Raw genomic sequence first — 22603 nt, forward strand, 5'->3', positions numbered from 1 at the left:
AAGAGTGCAGAGCAGCACGAATGAAGCTAGTATTCCAACAAAACTGCCTGCATTATTGTCACTCGCGTTTGTTTCTGAATTTGGGCAAAATAAGCACTCAAAGCATTTGGCCTGCACAGTGAGCAAGAAAAGTTGTTTTCATTTTCCATCCATGACTGCTGCATTGGTGGGGAAGTGCTTTGCTATCCAGACAGCAGCCCAGGGGGCAGTTTACTGCAAGGCTTCCTTTTTCCTGCCTCCTTGTCTCCACTTCGAGATGCTGACTTCCTACAAATTGTCAAAAACAGGAGACAAGACAGGGAGAAGTGGGTGCTTCAGCTCATGGTTTGCCTGCCGTGTGTTTTCCTTGGCAGTTACTTCTTTTTAGATTATTTCCTCCTCCTTTGCAATACCTGCTAGTCATGGAAGTACAGCCAGCAGAGCTACAGCTGAGTCTTCATTGCTTGGGAAGGTTGATTTTTCTTAGACAACCACAGAGATGCAAGTCTGATGGACATAAGGAAGGAAGGAAGCCATGCTGTTGGAGGTTGTTTTAATTTGCCTGTTTGTTTGCTTTCACAGCAAGTATTTGTAGTTGTTTTTAGCTTTCTCCAATACAGAGAAGTGCTGTAATGCAGTGGCAATTACAGTTCTCCTGGTATCAGGGTTCAAAAACTACTCCCCATCTCTCTTTCATGCTGCTTTAAAAATGGAAGCTCTCGAGTGTTTGGGCTGGATCTTCAGGTTTGTGAAGCAGGGGGTATTACTGGTCTCAGTGGATGAGGATCAAGCCGTACTTCCTGATCTCTTACTTCTTGATCTCTTTCTTGTTGTCATCCATTCCTGACCATTTGGTATCTCTTGGGTGTGTTTCTTCTTAATTTTTCTTTCAGTCTTAAAGTGCTAAATGTTTCTAGCTAATACGCTAGCTCAGAAATCCCCATCTGAAGTGCCTAAAACTCAATCCATTTCAAGCTGCCATTTGTACAGCATTGCTGAGCAATATTGCTTCCATATCGATCTTTGGCAAATCTGGAAACATGTATTTTGGTGGGGGGTCTTTTATTAATTTTTCAGTATATTTGTTCTTTTTTTTGTTTGTTTGTTCCATGTTCTCGAAACATTTTGAGTCTGTTCTTCCTTTTGAACACCCACTTTTCTGGTCGGAGAGAGAGAATATTTGAAGGTGTTCTTTGTAAACACATTCTTGGGAAAAAAAATCATCACTTGAAGACCAGCAACAGATACTATGTAATCTTTACACAATGTATGTTAAGTATACAGCTGGATGTATTCATACTTTAATAGAAGTCTTTGGTTTACATAAGACATGTGGTCACAGTTTGGAAAAGCACTATGGAGTGCATGACTTTGTAAATAATGTCTTCACCCTAATTTGGGATTAAATTAGCTTAATGCTTTTAGAGTAGTCATTAATAGATGCTTACAAACTACCGTAGTACTAGCAGTATAACTTAGCTAAATCCCTTGGCTATACTGAAACTACCTAACTTGGACTGGGGACAAAAATGTAATTAAGTTGGGATGGAAAGGCAAGTGGAGGGGAGGAACAGCTCACAGCCCCACAGTTGCCTCATCAGTGAAGTTCTGAAAATGCAGCAGTCTCCCTAGCAGAGAGAGCTGTGTCAGAACTCCTGATTGCTGCTTCTTGGGTGGCTGTTTTCTAACAAAGGCAGAGCGCTTTTCCATGGCAAAGAGGGCAAAGGATGCTTTGACTTAGCGTGGCAAAGCTTCCGTGTTGCTCGGTCTGACTTTGGGAACTGGCTTCTTCGGTTGATATGCCCAACAAGCAAAATCACAATAATTTGCTTAGCCTTCAATTACTGTTATTATTTAATTTAACCGTTGTTATTTTGTTTAAGATCATTTGAGGCTGTGTGATGGTTCCTTCAGTGCCTGCTGTCTCAGCTCTAGGTAGATCCAAGTTTCTTCTCTTACCTAGTGCTAGACATCCTGGTGACGTGGCTGTGAGAATGGATCTCACTCACTCAGCTTTGATTAATGGTTTGTCTCCTGTTCTTCCTACTACTCTCAAGCATCCTCTTGTTAAGATGTGCCTTAAAAGCAGTTTACAGTTCAGCTCCTTAGCAGGTAGCTTTATAGGGGTAGGGACTGCTGCTCAGTTGCTATAAAGACGAGATGTGAGCAGCCAGGGGTGGTTTGCCTGGGGGTGGCTACCTGGGCATGGAAGAGCTTGATAGAGGCTAGGACCTCACCGTTCTATTTAAATTTTCATTTTGGTTGCTGACCTGCTTGCCTCCAACCCCCTCTCAAAATTAAGTGTGGAAATAGCTTCGTGACATTATTTAAAATGTCACTTACACAAGAGAGCTCTTGCCTGTGTTATTACGTGCTAGAGAACTTCAAGGTTTGTTGTGCTGCTCACCTTCATTTTTTGCCTTCCCGTCCCCGTTTATCCTCACAGGCTGTCAGTGGGCCCAGCTCCTGCTGCCCCTCTGTTCCCTACTGCTCCAGCAGGTAGCATTTGGGAAGTCCTGCTACCCCTGAGCTCCCACGGGGTTAATGTCTGTGAGCTCAGCTGGGTTTTGAAGGATGTACTCTGGAACACAACATCGTATTTTACCAGTGTAAACATCAGCATGGTGGCACGTAGAGGTTGTCATCTTCAGCTTGTTGTGAGTGCTGAGAATCCCTGGTTGTGCTAAAATCACATCATTAAGCAATCTGAATGATTAAAGAGTAGATGGTAACGTGCACGTGTGGGCTTGCATGCTTTGCTTTCAGCAGCAGAAGAGGCTGGCTCGGAGACCTGGGTGCCCATCACTCCTACAGAAGGGGCCTCCTGGTTGCTCTGCCCTGCTCCAGTGGGGCTCGCCTGCACAGTGAATCTGCTCAACTGCTCGTAGCTTGTCGTGGTGGTACAGCCTGCTTTGCTTATGTGGCTTAAGCTGGAAAGTTGTCTGTGTCACAGAATAGTTGTGCGTCCTTCCATGGGGATTCCATAACGCAAAATGGATTGCTCGCCCTTATCTGTCCACATTGCTCTTGAACCAGATTACAGCGTGCTTAGAGGCTGTTAAGTTGTACTACTGCTTCTCCAAACAATATGATATTCCTTACAGATAGGCTTTTAGAATGATTTAATGCAGAAAACAGCACCTTTTGTGTCTAGAACTGACATTTTTAGGTACCTGGGAAGGTTGCTTTAAAGCTGGCTCGCTTGTGCTGTCCTGTGGCATTGAGTAGGATTGAGAAGTTATTACTGCTTGGCATTTTTGTGGGGAAAATGACAGAAATAACTTCTAAAGGACAAATGCAGAGGTGAGCCTTGTTGTTTGGTACGTATGACATTGATCCGGGAGTTGGAAAAGCGGATGTTTATTGCATCTTGTGGTTTAACAAGTGCTGCAGCCTCAGGCAAGCTTTTATACATCTCCACCTGCCCGCTTTTGGGGAAAAGAGCATTAATATTGCCTCTCCCTGCCTACCGTGCTCCCAAGCTGAAGGGAGAACTTCGTTTTTCAAGTGCATAAGCAGCCTGTCTTCCTTCCCTCCTGAACTGCCTGCATAAGATTTCAATAAGAATGACTTGGGTGTGCGTTCTCTAATGTATATTGCTGTGAAGAAATCACCAACTGACTATAGCAATATCCATCAATCAGCCCATCAGTCTGTCCCTAGTGCAAGCAAGATCCATTTTTCCTTTCCTTATAAGTGCCTCCTGCAGAGAGCATTAATACATGATGATTTATAACACCACTGCTACTTTGTGCTTACAAAGCATCCGCATCAGAAGGCATCTGTGCTCTATTATTTGCATATATTATGAATGATCGTTTTCGAAAATTCGCATAGAAAAAAATGAGTACTCGTCTTTCTGTGTCGTTTCACTTATCAAGAATGCTAATTTTTAAATCCATGGGACGGCAAAGCTGCTTAGCATCATGGGTTTCAAAATCAGAACTGTAGGAGGGTGACATTTCTGACAACTGCAAGAAGGAGCAGAAGCCCATTCGCTGGTGGTAATTTAAGGAATTACCAGCTGGGGATGTGCATAGGTTTTAAGTTGTTAGTTTTTATGTAAGAGGTTCAAAAATGTAAAAGCTTGCTTTAAATTTCAGCCTTGTGGGCTCGTCTGCCTTAGGGCTTTAGGGGTGAGGGAGGTGAACCCCAACTTTTTAATGACAGAACCTGCTGTTCTGTAGGCTGCTTTTGGAGAACAGCAGCCTCTTGAGGCAAAGTTAGCTGCTGCTTCTCCCCGGTTGTTTTATCATCACCTTGCTGGTCTCTCCCACCTTTCTGTACCTTTAGGCATCAGTGAAGGATGCTTTTACATTTTGCATGCTTCCCCTCTGGTTGGTAAGGCAATTTGTATCTATATTTGCATCAGTTCTACAAACTTTTTTCCAGCGTAGGTAGTTGTCACAGCATGGAAACATAAGGTATGTTTTGAATATTCCCCCTGTGCTTATTTGCAGCTTCTCTCAAAACCCAGCAGCCCTGGCAAATTTGGACAGGTCTTTTTTGAAGGCTTTTGGTGAGCTCTAGAGCTCACAACACCTGCTTTAAGGTGGAGAACGAGAAATTGAAGAAGCAATTCAGTGCTGCTTCTGCCTGTGGCAAGCTTTAATGGGAGACCAATACTACCCCCTTCTCCAGTCCCACAGCAAGTTTCATCTTCCTTGTTTTCCCTACAGCAAAAGGTTTCAAAATTAAAATCGATGCTACAGAGGAGTTTCAAGGTATTTTTGAAGTGATTGTTTGAAACCAGACTGTGTAAACAGAGGGAAAATTTCTGATACCAGAGTTTGATAATGGGGAATATTAAAGCACAGAGACATCAAGCAGTGCCCAGTGGTGAAGAGATGAGGCCAGATACATTCATTCCTGGAGATTTGGGAGCACATTGCTAACCACACGTGCAGCTCACCATTGCAACAGCGTGCCAAGGGAACGGGCGATGCTGATGCTTTGTCTTTGCTGTGTCTGTTGAAATCAGATGTCCTTTTTTCTGATGTGCTTTTGTTCAACTGGAAATAATGCAGCAAATGGAGAAGAGCCCCTGGGTGTTGTCCTCGAGGTGTTTCAAGTCGGTCAGGTTAGATGATGGTAATCATGACGTGATCCCCACACGTTGCCTCAGGAATGCAAATGTCACTGTGTGCATGGGAATAGCTTGGGTGCCTTTTCAGTTCCCACTTATGTGTGCCTGGCTGAAATCTTTGCTGCTCCTGCCCCCGTTTTCTTATCCTGTTTTCCACGCTCTCGTATCTTCAAGAACTCCGATAAACCATTTCCATATTTGATAGTTAATATACTTACCTTCTTGATGTGAGCACTTGCGATGAGTTGAAAGGGATGCATAAAGCTTAATCATGATACAAGGTAGGGCAGTTGTGGAGGAAAACGTGTGCCCAATCTGCACTCCTAGAAGGGACAGAAAATTCATGGGAGTGAGAAGCATCCATAGGAAATCAATACTCTTAACTTTGCTTTCCCTACAACCTATTATTTATGAAAATGATGGATAACATGGCAGACTAAACCAGCTTTTAGTGGAAGGGCTGTCTATTGGTGCATTTTGGGGCAGCACACTTGTTTCACAGAAAACTAGAAGGGAAGAGGTAAAATTCTTTCATGTTGACCAACTGGATAGAGAAAAACAGCCACCTAATCCTCGCTCTGAGAGCTGCATTTAATTCCATTCTTATCACAAGGAGATTGACGTCATCAGTTTGCACATCCATAACTCAAAGAAGATTCTGCTCGTGGAAGTTGGACAAAATGTCATCCTCCTCCACACACAGGGAAAATGTGTTGGAAAAGCTTGCTGTCAAAACAAAAAGGCTGGGTTTTGCATTGATGGGAAAGCATATTTAGAACCATAGCATTACTTAGGTTGGAAAAGACCCTTAGGATCATCTAGTCCTTCCATTGACCCATCCCTACCATGCCACTACTTCAGTGCCACATTCACATCTTAAATACCTCCAGGGATGGGGGCTTAAGCACCTCTCCAAGCAGCCTGGTTTTCAATCTATTAGACTACACAGGCAGTATTTCTGGTTTTTTTTTAAACCCTCTGTGCACATTCAGGGTGGGACGTGCACTTTTGCAGGGTGACCAGGGGGACTGCTCAGCTGAGCATCTTGCTCCTGCACTGTCAGTCCCCCATTCCCTCATTAATTGTGCATTCTGTGCAGCATCTGCCCTGCTTGGCAGGTGTGTTATGAAAATATCTGTCCTGCGCAAACAACGCTTTGCTACAGTTTGTCTAAGTAATTGGAATTCTCTTCCCTGCTGGGACTTTACAGCTCTTTTTTCTTTTTTCCCCTTCGTTGGTTGGTTAGTAACTAATTCTCCACCTTGCTGATCTAATGCTTTTGTTGTTGTTTTGCTCGGCTTTTAGGCAGGGTCAGCACGTGTCCTACTTTGCAACAGTGGATGGCAACGATACGAATTCTTTAAAATAAAGGCAGTTTCAGAAGCTGATGCACAAAAGGCACTGTCTCTTTAAAGAGCGCAGTTTGATCTGAGCATCAGCTCCATCCCCTGAGGACAAAGGCAATTTTGATTTGTGGGGCCCGGGAGTCCCTCACTTACCAGGATTCGTGTCTGCTTCTGCATGTGGAAACCTGTAAAACGCTCTTTTGTGTGGAATAAATCATACACTATAAATCCCATGCAATTAAAAGTGCCCTCCGTAAAGTCACGATGGCAATTGCTCGCTGCAGGTCTGTGCAGGGCGAACTCGCTGTCTAGACAGAGCAAGATTATTTTCCATTTCTCTTTCTTTAAAACTAAAAAAAAAAAAAAAGATAAAGGAGAGAATGGACTGTTAGCACTGCTGCTTCATGAGCTGCTGTGGGCAGTGCCCCCTCCCCACCACCTTCACAGCCCAGAGAGGAGCGATTCCCCGCGCTGCGCTGCCGGGCGGAGGCAGATGCCATTATTGCCGATCAATGCCGCCATGCAGGAGGAGGGGAGAGGGAGGGGTGGGAGCTTCCTCTTCCCAGATTGATCAACCTGCCATTGCATGAACAAATGCATTGTAAGAGAGGCTGGGATGCTGGTATAATAGCCGGAGCACGGAGGGGCTTGTGAGCAGGGGAATGCCGGCTCATCTGTAGTGGAGGGGGGGATTGGAATCATTTTTTCTTTTAGCGTAAAGCATAAAGCCTGAGCCTACAAACAAAGCCAACACGGGAGGGGGATGGCAGGGATACAGTACACTCAGCTGAGGAGCTGTCTTGCTTACTTGTTTGAGCTCTGTCAGCTCTGAAATCTATTTTTTTTATTTAAACCGATTCCATCATAACCTGCGACCTCCTTTGGATTTTCAAACCTCGGTTTCCCCGCTCCCCTTTTTTGCCTTCTTTTCTGTTCCTGCCTGAACTGAAAGCTGACACAAAGAGACAACAAGTGCAGATCCCCCCATGCCTGCCCCAGCACTATGGGCCGTCAGGTGCGGGGCTGAGCGCGCGGGGCAGGACTGCACCCGCGTGTTGTCAGTGTAGGCAACAACTGGAGCACTGGAATCCCGAGACCACCCGCTCCTCCCCGCCCTGCCTACCCTGCTCCGTTCACTCGCTGTTGTCTGTATGGAAAAGTTTTCTGGCTGGAGAATGAGTCTCCTTTCTCCCGGCGATGTGGCCGAGTGGCTGGATAGCAGCACAGAAGATGAGAAAAGCCTTCTGTCGTTTCTCGGTACGGTAGGGTGCTGATTGTTCTCCTTTTGTTTACATTTGACTGGCAAGCCGTTACTGCTTTCAGTGGCATTATTTTCTTCACTCCTTCGATTACCAGATGTTAATTATTTGTGAAAGCTTTTAAATGATATGCAGTTATTAATTAAACGGGCTTAGAATCTGCTTAAAATAGTTGTGTGCGCACTGGGCAAAGGTCAAGCTGTAACTGGGCAGTGCCATCTTAGTTCAGCACAAGGTCTTTTTTGGGCTCTGAAGTGTTTCTTAACGATGGGTTTTTCTGTCTCTGTGCCATCTGACCCCCTTATCCCTGCCTTCAGTCCACTTTACCCATTGCTGTCAGCTTGCCTGCAACTTCGCGGCGCTCAGATGGTAAATCAAAGAGGAGACTTTGCTGAAAGTTTTTCCTCCAAAGAGAAGTGCCTCGATGCATTTGGAATAAAGATCTCGGCCAAGGGATCAGATGCTGCTCTACTCTAGAAATTAGATCTATGGAGTGCAATCAAACAATCGTGTGCTCTGTTTCTGCCTTCATACACATCAATTTAACTTTATTCAAGGAGGAAATTGAAACTACCCTTTTATTTGTAGTCCAACATAAATAATAGCAAGAAGTTGAAACCGCTTTCACACAAAGAAGCTGATTATTGTTTTGTTTTTTTCCCTTTCAGCTGTTGGTATTTCAGGCTGTTGGCATTTGTTTTTATTCTTTCCATCTCATCTCTGCACATCATTCCATCTCTCTTCCATGTTTTGTTGTTCTCAGGATGCATTCTGCTTCTGTTCTGCTTTGATAATGCTCAGACAGAAAGCCTCATACGCATCCCTCTTTCCCTCTCGATGGCTTACTTAAAGTAACTTATTTGCTGTATGTTTTTATTTACTTTTGCCATGATACAGTAGTCACCATTATGGATCTTTCACAGTCAAGGAGGCAGCAGCCCATCTAGGTGTACTTTTTCCCTCACTTTCGTTGTCTCCATCCAGATTGCATAGTCCTGGTGTTGCTGTGCTCTTTCCATAAAGCTGGACTTAGAGTATTCCCTCTACGTCAGCAGTTTCAGAGAGGTACAGAAGGTGGGAGGACAGTAAGTGCTCCCGGAGTCTCTCCATGTTTGCTAATTACTGTGTGCTGAGGCCTTCTTTGGGAATACTGTATTGAATGTGAGCTGGGACAGGAGCATGGACTGGGCACCAGTGCTGTTCTTCAGGGCCTACTGTTCCACACCAAGAGGCCTTTGAGTTGTCTTGTAAGCCTTATCACACAAATATTTATTAACGTGGAGTTTGGAGAGTGTCACAAAGCTGAGCTATTCAAGGTGGCTTTTTTTTTTTTTTACCTCTTTTATCTTAAGGAGAGAACTGTTCCCAAACGCTGTCTTAAGTCCAGAGCCCCGTTAAAGATTCATTGACATCCCTCAGATTATCTGCTGTACATGGGGATCTTCCTGTTTGTGCATCCGTGAGAATAACTCTTATTGCTGAAAGGTGAAATGCTGCCAGTGTGAGCAAGAGCTACGGCCACTCCAAGCCAGCTTCTGTCCCACTGAGAGGAATGGGGATTAGCTGCAGAGCCTTGATGCCCCCGGGAGCCAGCCTGTGTGAGAGCATCCCAATAACCAGAGCAAAGGCATGCTGCTTAGAGAACGCCTTGATTCACAGCCCTTTCACAGAGAGAAAAAGGATCGCTTCTGTAAGATGTGGCTCAAGGCTGTTGTTCAATAACGAGGATAATAAATATTGAAATCATACTAATGCGTGTCTAAGTCATAAGCCTCTCAACAAATTACGCTGCGGGAACGAGTTGCCATGCATCAGCTGATCTGTGTTAATTGTCTGTGTGCAATCTCTCTGCAGCAAACACAAGGTAATTTAAATTAGCAGGGGCAGTCCAAGATCGTTAGGAGCTAACGAGGACATCAGCATCTCCAGGTCATGCGTGGTGTGCTGCTCGTGCCTGGTTATGCCTTGGCACAGTAGTCCTGGCAATTTATACTGCTGTGCATGGAGTCAACTGGTGAAGGAGATTTCGAGGCTGATGAAGGTTAAAGAAGAGAAAAAGGGCAGCCATTCCAGATTTCATACAGAGGACACATTGGACAGCTAGGGACGCACATATGTTTCATTTCTGACTTGCATTTGTAGAGCTAGAGGATTTTTTCCACCACCTCAAAGTGAGCGCATCAATCTGATAACAGCTGATGATGTACTCATGAAATGCCACGTTCAGTGTCTGCAGAACATTCTCCATAAAGGGATTGTGATAGTCAGTGCTTGAAAGCCAATTTTTTTTTATCTTCTGTGATATTCTTGCCCTTTCTTCCAGCTTCATCTGTGCGTTCATCTGCTCTGCTTGTTATGTCTTGTCTTTCAGACTGAGCTCCTTAGGAACCAATGACTTAACATCTTGTAACTGACTCAAATTGTCACTTGCGTTGCTTGCTATGCACCTTCTGAATTGGGCTCTAATTCAGTTTCATTTTTTCAGATCCCAAAGCAGTGCAGGTGCCTAAGCAACAGAATTACCTGCATGCACGGTAAAAATCACCCGGATGTTTACCTGGATCATCTTGCAGGACTTGTCCAATCGACTCGATCCTCAGCGATGCAGTCTCTTCTAATGGACTGGAAGAGGTTTTGATCATAATTGGTACCCAGTAGTTGTTTGATGGTGGAGTTCTATAGCAAGTGAGCTTCACTGGGCTTCCTTTGTATTTCCCTTTCCAGCCTTGGTGGCTTTTGTGCAGTTCAGTATGCTATAACTAATACTTTGTTGTATTTTCTCAGACATATCTTCTCGTGGCTTTTTTCTTCCTATCTAGTTATCCCAATAAATGGGGAAGAGCTATCGCTGCGAATTTCACTTTCTTCCTTTAAGTTATACCTGCTAGAATTTACATAATGTGTTTAGAGCACGAGACCTCAGGACTGAATACAGATCATACTTTGCATTTGCTTTTAGCCTGGGTTTTTACCCAGGCATTTAATTAATTGTTATAACGGTCTGTGAGTTGGGCCCCAGTCTGTTTGTTTTCCCCAAGTGAGTAAAACAAGATAGAAAACGTACTTCAAGATGAAACATGAATGGCTTTATTTATTTTTATACGAGGCTTGCTCTTTCATTAGGCAGTGCTCATCTGAAATATGCTGCTTGGGCTGCACATATCTCCTGATGCTTGCTTGCTTTCTGCTTTTTATTGCTACCTGTAATTTTGTTGGCTCGTAGGCATTTTCACCATGCTAGAAGAAATGGTAAGTAAATACCAACTACACCCGACGAGATCTCCTTCTCATTAGAGCTGTCATTTGAGCACTCTGAAACAACCCTAAGGGGCCAACGAGATAAAAATAACCTCTTCTGTTCTGATGAAGTTGTGGATGCCATGATGTTACACGCCATTAATATGCTGCATGCGCTGCGTGTGTGCGTGCATGGAGATGGATGTAGGTGTGTGAGGAGAGCCAACCACCAGGGCTGGACAGGCACCTGCGTTACTTCTGCCCCGTGTAGGTGCAGCTCGCCATGAAAATTGCTAATAAAAATGTCTTAGAGCAGCAAAGCTGCATCTCTGCTCGGCTTCTCACCTTCCAGCGTGCTGCCTTTGTAAAGCAAGAAACCAGCTCTGCAGTTCCTGTTGTCTGTGAGACGAATATTGAATCCCAGTGGTTTGTCTCTGTAGTAAACCACTCCGCTGGTGGTTACCTACATGACTAACATCTTCAAAAACGAGCTCCAGCAGCAAGCCCATAAGTGCTCCAACTCTTCCAAGCAGAGCTCGGAACCCCTTATTTCTCAAAATGTGTTTGTGAAAGAAATCATGAATCACAACAAGTCGAGTGCTGCAGGGTTTTATTGTGTGTTTGCATTGTAGCTAGTCTGTATGACTAATTGGCCTTTTGTCAGAGGAGAAAATAGTGCTGGAGATGGCCTTGAAATCCTAAGTGTGTTCTGGTCCATGGCTATGGCTCCAGTAGGGCACCCTGGTAAGAAGCCTCTAGGCATTATTGTATTTTAAAATGTAAAGGAAGCTGTCTGTGCAGATGGGTTTTGAAAACAGCATGGCTATTTTCACCTTTAAGGTGAGTAAAAAGAATAATCAATTATCAGTTTCTCATAGCTAGCTATGGAAAGGGGGTGAAGATATTGGGGTGGGTGCTTCTTTGGTCTGTGTCAGCTGGGGACGTTTGAACGCCATTGCACCTGAGAGGCAGTCTTTGCCTATAACTAAGTAATTGGTGGCATTGAACTGGTTTTGTATTTTTCAGATGCTTGTAATTAAGCTAGACTCGAGAGGCGGAATGAATTGATTCTTTTTTATGAATCACATTCTCTATTCCCTCCAGTCACAGACCAAAGCGCTGTCGTATCAGGATGTGCACAGATGAAAAAAAGGAAGCCCCAGTCCCTGGGATCCTGCTGTATCTGCCTTTTATTCCCCTAACCAGGAGCTCACACATCAGCAGTCTGCCCCTTCCCGGCAAAGGCAGCACAAAGATTTCAGAGAAAGATACCTGCAGAATGAATACAGGCACAGATTTTCTTGATTGCTGGACAGTATCTTTATCTTGGGACTTGCTGCCTTGGCAAGGATGGGATGCTCTGATGTTTGCCGTGACAGAGACCACAACCAACCCCTTATGAGTAATGACAGACAGGAACTGTGCTTCCCAACATGCTCACCCCTTCCTGCCATCCCTGGGTGGGTTCTTGGGGCTCCTGCCAGCCCCGGCGCGTGGCAGGGTCCTGCTGTGACCCACGGCTGCTCCATGGCACTGCCTTTGGGATCAGCAAGACCCTTGCAGGCTTTGTTTCCATGACCTCATTTACAAGGTCACCAACCTCATTCTTCTCACTCTAACCCCTGAGGATGTTCTTTTGTTCCTGATTGTTTTCCCTGCCCTTTTCCAATCTGTTTCTAATTCAGAAAAATAGAGATGGAGTAGTAAGCACCATCTCGCAAAGCAGGGGGGTTTATTTCAGCTTTCCTTCTGCCAACCTGAGAAAAAGCTCTTCACAATAGAATACAGATTCCCAAAGCATTGTAGGTTTGGGTTTCAAGTGACCAGAGCACGGAGCAGTGTGAAATTCAGATGGAGCCAAAGAGCCACGTCCTGGCTGGAGGTCAGGGAGGCAAAGCGCAGCCGAGCAAAGAGAGCTGGAGTGTGGCATGGGAAGAGCAATGCAGTGCAAATGGGTGCAGAGAGCACTACCTGCCTGTGTCCCTGGGCACTGCCCTGCAGCCATCCCGACCTAACTGACTCCTGGGACTAGTGCAGCACCAAGATATTTATTTGCATAAATGTTTATTTGCACAAATAACACTGCAGATCACCAATAAGCCAGGTGATAAATGAAAAGTGTCCCGTAGGGATGTCTGCAATTCATTGGTTTGATGGAGTTTTCTATTTGAGGGTGAAAAGGGGAAGAGCTGTCTGCTGCTTTTTTCTCCCCCAGAGATTGAGAGTGGATGAGGAGAGTTTCAGACTGTTATCCATAGAAACGATGTGATTTAGCTGTGGTCCTGGTCCCTGAGAGCGAGCAATGCAGAGAGCAATTGTGATTTAATACTGAGCCTAGGAGAGGTGCATTGATTTTTACAGCAGGTAAGGATTATGCAAGAGCAGCCTCCAGCACTGCCTGTGCAGTCAGGGAGGGAACCATCTCATTTTTTGCCTGCTAGTGACAGTATAGATTTGTATTTACTTTTTACACAGCTCAGCAAAAATACTGCTCTATGGGCATCACAGCAGATTGCTGTTGGTTGGTGATTTTGAGTTAACCTGTCTTGACAATTCTGCTGTATCTGGGTCCTGTTTTGTCCTGGGGACTGAGCACGTTGTCAGTTTGCTCTTGCTTTTTGGAGGAGAAGGGAAGGTAGTTGCATTTTTAGCTTGTTACAGGCACCTTGTGAGCGTCTTCCTTTCCCTTTCCCACTCTTAGAGAGGCAGAAACTCATTGTATTGATGGAGCCTTGTTTCATTGGCTGCGAACCTGCATTGCTTCGGGATGTGCGTGGAGGGAGGAGGGAGGTGAGGAGAGCCAGCAGGTCCCTGTTGTTACTTCTCAGCTCCTTCTGTTTTGAACAACCGACTTTTTGCTGAGCTCTCCCCATCCTGAGCGACCACCTCTTGTTGAAAACAGGGGAGCTTGGGCTCCGGCTTTCATTTATGACTCAGCAAAGCTAACAGGCTGTGTTAAATTACCGAAGCGGCTTTGATGTGATTTCCTGTGGGTGAGGAGTGGAGCAAGCCAAGCCTATTACGTTTCTCATTACTAGTTGATCTAAAAGGAAAGGTGCTCGCCTTGCTCCCCAGCTCCAACTGCATACATCACTCTTGTTTGCTTTCATTACGTTTACAATGGGAGCAGCAGAAACCGTCATTAAATCCTCCATAACGCAGCTCCCTTTGGGAGCGCAGCACTTACAGGGGAAGGTGTGCTTAGGGAAAGGGGGGTGGCAAGGAGGAACACATCTGGGATAAACCCAGCAGCCTTCCTTGGGCCCGGGCTGCTGCTGCTCACCAGCACTGACCTTGCTCCAGGCATTCTGTTCCCTACGGTGCCCAAGGGGAATCACCCACCCTCCAGCACCGGGATGGGCCGTGCCCAAAGCTCAGCACCGAGGGAGAAATCACCCTGACACTGCTATGCTGAGTGGGATGCAGCAGAGTTCCTGCCCCATCCCTGCAGCCAGCAGCTCGGCTCTGCTCTGTCCATTCTCCAGGGGCAGCTGTGCAGTGCCCAGCCGTGTGCTCGGCAGCTCAGTCCCTGCTGGTGCTTCCGAGCTGAGTGCCAGAGGCGTCGTTGGTTAAGAGAGAAATAACTCAGGGTGAGCCACTGCTACTGCAGGGTCCGGCTGTCCTCGCCTCTTAGAATGCTCCATTTTGTTGCTCTCCGAGTATCCAACAGAGACGCGTGTCATAATGCTGCTGGAATCGCAGTCGGCTGTTCGGAGGCATCACGAGCAGTTGTGTCGCCGAAGGAGGCTTCTCTCTCCTTTTCTTCACTGATTTTGCCACTCAGCTCCCGTGGCACCGGCTGGCCGCCCGTCTCCGCGCAGCTTCCTCGCTGCTCTCAATCGGGAGACGCAGGGAAATTTTCTGTAACGGAGGGAAGCCGGCAGTTGGGCGTCTGTTAATAGCCTGAAAGTAACTAATGAGGATGTGCAGTCGGAGCGATTGATTGAATAGCTGCAGTCCTCTGCTCCCTTTTCACTCGCTCTCTCCCTGCTTGCCGTGGCAGGGAGGGGGAGCGGAGCCCCAGCGTTCTGCTGGGTGGAAGTAGCACGGATCCCCAGGGCCGGGCAGCCAGAAATGGAAGTTTAAACCGTATCTATCTCCTGGAAGGAAAACAGCAGGAGAAGGAACGCCGCTGTCTGGAGTCACGCTTTATTCCTCTTCGTTAAGACTCGGCATTTAACAATGGACTTTCTGCTAGGAAGTAATTTTCTCCCTCCCCTCGCTAGGATGGTTTGTGGAGCTGTGTTCCTTTAAGTCTGGTGATCGAGCCGGAGATGGGCAGCACTTGTGACAAAGGTATCTGTGTGTGTCTGTGTGCATCTCGCTATATAGAACCCACAGACGTACGGTGCGTGTGCCTTTGTGTGTGACATTTTGTCAGTACTGTGGATACTTTGTGAGCCAACAGCAAGTCAACAAGCGTATTTTTTTTTAATGAATATTTGTGTTCATCAGATCAGCCTGCGTGGATTTAAGATGCTGAAGTCGTATCTTAGTAAGGTCGTGTTGCCAGAATGAGAAGTTGACCTATTTCTTTTTATCTGCAGAGATATATGCTGTATTGCCCGGGCAGCTATGCGTCTTCTGGTGGTTGTATGGTCCTGGCAAGTTGTGTGATCACAGGAGACCAAACTTTGACCTTTGTCAAAGCTGTGACTAACACTGAATTTCCTGGTGTCTGGATTTTAGTTATCAGTTAATGACTGCATCGCTTATGTAAAAAAGAGGAATTTTGTTTTTTCTGGTTAGCATCTCAGAAACAGTGATATATGTGTGGGTATTGATCTTCACCAGCGTTTTTATTGCCTCTTGCCTCCAATCAAGTCAGATTCACAACCTTGAATCTGTCAGTGGAAATGCCATTGTAATTTAGGAGGTAAATAAGACATAAAAACTAGGTGAGTGTAATTCAGCAGCCCAGTGTGCACTTGAAACTTTGCTGAGGCACAAAACCTAACTGATCCCCACCCTCTGCACCCATTCACCACCTTTTTCTCTTCTTCCTTAGAGGTCCCAGCAGAGAGATCTCCTCGCAGACGGAGCATCTCCGGGACCAGCACCTCTGAGAAAACCAACTCCATGGATGCTGCAAATACCTCTCCTTTCAAAGTGTCGGTAAGTGTGCCCTTCCTGCAAAGGGGGAATCGTGCTCACTGACTAGGAGGAGATTCAAATACCAACAGTGTAGAACTAGGATCTGAAAAATGAGTAATTAGTTGTTATTTTCAGTAGAGCAAGAAGTGTTGGCATACCTTGTGACATACTGTGCATTATCAGTGAGATTTCTGGTAGACCTATGGCTTGCTTCTTTTCGTTGCATTGATCTAACGTTGGAAATACAGAACACCAGTCTCAGTGTGGGCAGCAGGCTATATACATACCTGTGTAGCTGCTGCCAGGGATTGCGCTGCATATTTGACTAGGCAAAAAGTTCCTTCGGGTAGGTAATAGTGTGTTGTTTTACCCTCAAGTCAATGAGCTACATAGAAAACCAAAACGGCTTTATTGTTGACTTGGGAGCAGGTGAAATCTCTGCAGGTGTCTTAATTGCTCTTTATCTCTTCAGCTTTTGTTACAAGTTCAGTTGGCTGAGAGTCTGCATGAAACGTTTTCAGCTGGTGTGGATGTTCTTGCCAGTGTCAGCCTGTGGTCAGTTTAGCCAACAACACAAAAGCTTTTTTATTATCAGACCGAGGGCAAATGCCTCAAGTTAAAATGAGAGGCTCAGTAAGCCTTTAACAATAGGTTCTCATGATTTAAACATATAACTTGAATATTATGTACATTTTCATTCTTTTTTTTTTTTTTTTTTACAAGAAATCTGTCTCTCTTAAAACCTGAGGAAATCAGTTACCTAGAGAACTTTATTTTTTCTTATATTCTCTATGGACATGGGTACCATTTCTGTGCCTCAGTGTATACATTCTTGTCTTGTTTTAGATAACATTCATCCACATTAAGCTCATTTCTTAGCCTGCCTTATATATAAATGTTGAGTTTTGATTAACTTGTACGTTGTATCATCTTTAAAAATGAAAGTGGGAATTAAAAAAACATCAGCTACGAATTTGATGAGGGCTATTTAAATTACGAAAGGGTTAAGTCTGATCAGAGCCTATAGAATATACGTCAGGATATATTGGAATTAAGAAGGGTTATAGAGCAAAGGGCTGTTTCACAGCTCTTCCTGACTTCTGTCAGTGGGTGGTGAATGTGCTGGATATCCATGCTGGTTCCTTTTTAGAGCCACTGAATAATATCTATTGGAAAGGACTTCTGGAACCCTCAGATCCAACCCCCTCCCCACAGCGAGACTAACTTACATCAGTTGCTGAGGGTGTTTTCCAGGCAGGTTTGGAAAGGCCCCAAGGATGTAGGTTGGATGCCTTGCTGTTCCAGTGTTTGGTTTCTTATTGTGAGGGATATTTCTTTTGTAGAGGCGTTCTTGTTGGATTGTAATTGGAATTTCCAATATCTATTGAAAGACTAAGCATCATGTTTGAATCTAGCGAGAAAAATAACTGAATTAACAGATGAAACAGAACATATTGCTTAGCCTGGAGGAGAGAAGATCAGGGGAGAGGGGGGAATCTTCACCAATGTGTACCTGATGGCAGGTGCTAAAGGAAATGGACCCAGGCTCTTCAGAGAAGGAGTGATGAGAGCAATGTGAAATACAAGGAATTCCACTTAATTGTAAGAAAAATCTTTTTTTTTTTTATTTTTTTTTACTGTGAGGGTGATCAGACACTGTAACAGGTTGTCCAGTGAGGTTCTGAAGTCTCCTTCCTCGAAGGTGTATTCAGAACCTAACTGAACGCAGCGCTCTTGCTCGAGTTGAGCTCTGAGATGGGAGGTTGGACTAGACAGACTGCAGAGGTGCCTTCCCACCTCAGCTGTTCTGAGATGCTAAGAACTATCCAGCACTTCAGTGATCTCTTTTCTGGGTAGTGGTTCTGGAGGCAGAAAGGGCCTCGGTGTAGTTACATGTGAAGCTATCACAAGAATAGTCTGTTATGTCAGATTCTGAGAATTTTATTCGAACCCATGGTCCATACAGCTCCAGGAAGACTTCTGAACTTGGAGAGAAGGCCTGGCTGTTCCCTTCCTTGTTTGTAAGAAATTCTCTGTCTTCTTTGTCTTCACGTATAAGTCATTGCCTTGGCCTGTAGGTGTACCCATGTGCTATGGTTGGACTCTTCACCTAATTGCAAGCTGCATAACCAGAATATTTGGTTACTATCTATATTGTTTCTCTTCTCTTTTTTTTTTTTTTTTTTTTGTTCCCATTTTTTGCTTTTTTTTTTTTTTTAACATTAATCCTATCTTTAAGTAATGTTTCTTAGTTCCCACTTCCTTTCAAAATAAGAACTTTGTGGAATGTTCCTCGTTTCCCCATCTGTTTATTGTGCTATTTAGGACTCTGGCAAAGGGGTGAGGTAGTGGCACATGGCTGCGTTTCTTGGGCATAAACCAGAAGGCATCTAGAAGCTATTTGTGCCACGTGTAGCTGCTTTGTCTGTCTGGCCACCTGTATACCCAGAAGCATAATGCACCCTCCTGTCTTTCTCATAGGGACGGAGCTTCTGACTTTGTAGGTTTTGTTCTAAATAGTCCATTTACGTGTTGTTACTCCTTGGCAGGTTGTGATGCAGGTGGGGGCTGAGATCACCCACTTTTAAAACACGCCAACTCCGGATCTGCTTAAAAGAGCAAGCTGCAATTAGAAGTCAGGTTGCTTAAGAATACAGATGAGCTCAAATCAAAACTACAGAAATAATATAGCCATTAACCCTGTGGAGTGGTGCAGATCTATTGAGTGGAGGACAGGACAGGAGAGGAGGACTCGTGTTTCTTTGGTTGCTGCCTTCCAAACTCCCCAGCTCTCAGAAGCAGGGAGGGCATTTGAACACCTTGTGGAAGTCTCAGATCAGTGGTCTGGGAAGAGCTTCGAGTGAAGGATGGAAGTGGGACCCGTAATGGCTTTAAAGGGGTTTGTGCAAGGTGTCATCTGTGTTTGGCAGGGGTTTGTCATATGCAGAAAGGAAATGAATAACAGCAGAAGCTGCGGTTTTGTTTCTCCAATTGCTGACATCTGCTCCATGGGTTGGAGGGCTGCAAGCAGCTGCAGGGTAGTGCTTTTTCGATTCTGTCTATGGACCTGACTCTGTGCCATACCTCTTCTCCCTGCTTCAACTTCCTCATGGAAAGTAGCTTAAGGCAGGGGACAGCTTAACCTTCATCCATACTGATGAAGAATTATGCTGAGACTTCCATAATAAGTTGCTTTTACAGCTTTTTAAGTTTGCATATCAGTAAAGCTATTTAAAAACCATCTTCTCAGTCGGGCAGTGGCTTCCAGCATGCTCTGTGCCATTTTTTCCCTTCAAACACCAGGCTGTGATACTCCCTCGGAACGAGGCATCTGTTTTTTTAATACTGCTAATTGGCATTTGTTTGGCATCTGGAATTTGGATTCATAGCAGCGTAATGGCCTTTAAGCGAACGTTTCCTTGACGAGACATTTTTTTTAATGTCTTCAGTGGCAGTGGTCAATGAAGGATTTATTTCAAGGAGCTGACGTGTAAAGCTCAGGAAATTTGCCTTCCAACCTCTTCCACATGCACCAGAGGAAAAGAGATGTATTTACACTTGGTACCCTCACTTCAGGACCAACCACTCGTGGTCAACATAAGAATGTGCTTCTTCTGGTTCCATTCCATCTAGGGATGCACAGTGGGCCCTGCTGATAGTATGCAACACACGCAGAGATGGGAGCTCCCATCGCTTGTCCTTTCTCTTTCTTCTCTGCTTCCCCAAACATCATCCCCTGCAGTGACATCTGTCCCTATCTGGGTTCCCTTGTGCTGAGTGCCACGTGACAGTTTGCACTGTGTCCGTGCGCTGTGCTGGTAGAGGAGGGAATGCCATGAAAGGCAGGAAAATGGAGAGGGGAAGTGTGTACGCCGTGCTCTCTCACATTCAGACAGCTGTGTGCTGTTTATAGAGTTTCATATATAGGAAAACTCATATTTTTAATAATGGATATTACTAGATCAAGCAAATAGGAAGACAGACGGAACTGGCTCAAAGTAGGCACCGTGACGCATAGGTGGGCGAGAAACCAGCTTTTCCCTTCCCACGCACACTATGTCCTGGCAGTGTCTCAGTGCATCCCGTTCCCTACTGCTGCACTGCCGGGCTGTGTTCTCACATTGCTCTGCCACTGTGCTGGAGCTAGGGATGGTTTCAGACCTCCTGACATGGCAGGGTGGAGGGCTGTCAGTGAGCCGCTCTTCAGGCTCACGGCACACTCTCCAGTTTGGCTCTTTTGGATAGGGTTGTTAGTGAATTGTTACTACAAACGATATATCATTTATGGTTATTAGTAAAAAAGAAAGAGACAGAAAACCACAATCTTTGAAGTAAATAAAATGATTTTTATAGGAATCCGACGTCAGTGTGATGGGAAGGCTGATCCTTACTGCTTGCCTTCCTTGGTTTACTTTCGGTCGAGAATATAATTGGATCTATAGGAATACAGCCTCTTTGCTCTTTAGGAGTACTGCTAAATGGAACAGAAGACAATGCAGCCAGCCTAAGTGAAGGTCAAAGCCTGATGAGATCTCGCGGCTGCCCAGCCTCATCTTTTATGCAGTCAGCAAGATTGTTGCTTCTCCCAAGCGCTGCTCCGCTGCCGTCATGCTGCCAGGTTAAGACGAGCGATCTTCCCTGCCCATGTGACTTGATGGCCTACAAGTGCATATTTTTAATTCTGCGACAGCTCCAATGCAGAGATGGGGCTGTTGATTTACATTAATGTGAGGCATCGCAGCATCCTTCATGAAAAAGCCGCTCAGAGCTGTCCTCCCTGTTGTAAGATTAACATTTCTCCTTCCTCTGCTCGCTCTGCCTTTCCTCACAATAACACGTTTGTTTAAAGCTGCTTTAATCTTCTGCCTGATATGATGCTTTAGGTTTGTGGGCCATTATTCCGCAGGTCTGTGTCTTCAGGGGAAAAAAATGGAAGTTTGGCTTTCTTACCGGGTTCTCATCTGTGCCTTTATTCTGGGATGAAGGCCCTTCAGAGGCTCTGCCACCTTCACAACAGCTTTCTGCCTAAGTGGATTTGTTCATAACATCAGATGCCACTGAGTCTAACAGTGGCAGATCCAGTCTGGGACATTGTCTGGTGGACCTCAGCTGCAGGAACACTGGGTGTAAACTTGACTTCATCCAATTCCCCTGCGATTGGTGTAGGGGCATTATGAAAGTGGTACCTTTCACACCTGCTTACATCCCAGTCTGTCCTTGGTTTAATTCTGCTTGAATGTGTACAACTCAGTCATTCTGTTCTTCTCCTCTAAATCATGGCTTAGCCAAGTTACACACACTTTAATGACTGCATTCTCTACAAATCAGTCTTTCTGGCCCTTTTATCACTTTTCTTGCTGTTTTTCCATTTTAAATTCCCTCCAATTGACTCGCGTAGTTCTTCAGCTGAAGTTCACAGGGATGCGCGTTATCAGCTTCTAATTGCTCACAACCCTTTGTGTTATTTCTGTGTCCTTGCTGGCCCTTGCTTCACCTCCTAATTTAATACAACTCAGCATAATTAATGCGCTGTTTAACTTTTCTTCCAGATCATTAACAAAGATGTTAAACAGAAGCAATGTGCCACTATCCCCACCACATCCCATCGGAGTGTTCCTTCCACCTTGATACCTTATCATTTGTCATAATTACTCTTTGTAGATATTCCTGCAGCCAGCTCTCAGGTTTGTGTTACTAGCTTTGACCAAGCTCACTTCCATTAATTGTCCTAATTGCTGTGTTATCTGAAGGTTTTCTGGATTGCTGGGCTGCTTACAGGCGGGATGCCAAGCGGGAAGAGCCGAGCTCACAGAAATTATTGCCTCCTTCCTGCATAAGGACCACAAAATGCAGCCCTTTGCTTCCTGTCGGGGCAGGCTGGATATTCCCTCCTTCCTTGGATATTGGCTTTCAGGGGTGATCTTCTCCCATGCTGGTGTTGTGTGTCTGAAGGCTGCGCCATGTGGGATGCCTGCCTGGATTGCAGGCTGCCGTAGCTCTGCCCAGCTATGTGGCAGCTCTTGTTTCTTCATGAATTTTTCAGCGTGATCCCCAGCGCTTGGAAATGTGATTCCTTCAGTACTTTTGACTGCATATCATGCAGACCACATGGAATCTTCTGATGCACATCGTTAAAAGATACATTATCGAGGTATCCCTGTTGATGTGCTGTTTCCGTTTCTTTGCTTTTCTCATGACTGTCTCATCCTGTTCTGCATCCCTCCTGTGGCAGGAGGCAGTTTTTCATTGGAGAGCTGGAACTGTTATCTGGCCAAATCTGCAGTGCTGTCCCATCAGGGGAAAAATATCTTCCTGATCCTTGCTGTTGATCAGCTTGTGTCCTGGAGCATGATAATTGCTCACTCTTGTTATTTTTAAACCTGACTAATGCAGCTACATATGTTGCTCTTCCTTATATAAACACGTAATCCTTTTTTAATCTTGCTGAAAAATTTGTCTGTATAATATCTTGTGGAAGAGAATTCTGCCAGCTGATTTATGGATAGTGTTAGGAAAGGTCTCCTGACAGGCACCAACATTTGCCGCCTCTCATATGGAGATGCCCCTCGGTTTTGTTACGTAACGGACTGCACAAGGGGCTT

The 22603-nt window shown here is 45.1% G+C and overlaps 1 protein-coding gene and 1 long non-coding RNA gene across 12 annotated transcripts in view; one reads left to right on the plus strand and one right to left on the minus strand.

Annotated features, from left to right (window-relative positions):
• RASAL2 (RAS protein activator like 2) overlaps nucleotides 1–22603 on the plus strand; it is a 154123-nt gene that overhangs the window by 91860 nt on the left and 39660 nt on the right. For all 11 annotated transcript variants that reach the window (XM_085232359.1, XM_085232360.1, XM_085232361.1 and 8 more), the window contains one exon: nucleotides 15916–16022. In XM_085232359.1, coding sequence (XP_085088485.1) covers nucleotides 15916–16022 — 107 coding nt within the window. The remainder of the gene's footprint in view (nucleotides 1–15915; nucleotides 16023–22603) is intronic.
• Nucleotides 254–7702, minus strand: LOC146543687 (uncharacterized). Its single transcript, XR_014885360.1, has 3 exons — nucleotides 7535–7702; nucleotides 6565–6761; nucleotides 254–5388 (listed from the first exon to the last, which is right to left on the minus strand). It is a non-coding gene; the product is annotated as an uncharacterized LOC146543687 (long non-coding RNA).

The sequence above is a fragment of the Meleagris gallopavo genome, chromosome 10, assembly GCF_905368555.1.
Source record: "Meleagris gallopavo chromosome 10, MGAL_WU_HG_1.1, whole genome shotgun sequence".
In the NCBI taxonomy this organism is placed as follows: domain Eukaryota; kingdom Metazoa; phylum Chordata; class Aves; order Galliformes; family Phasianidae; genus Meleagris; species Meleagris gallopavo.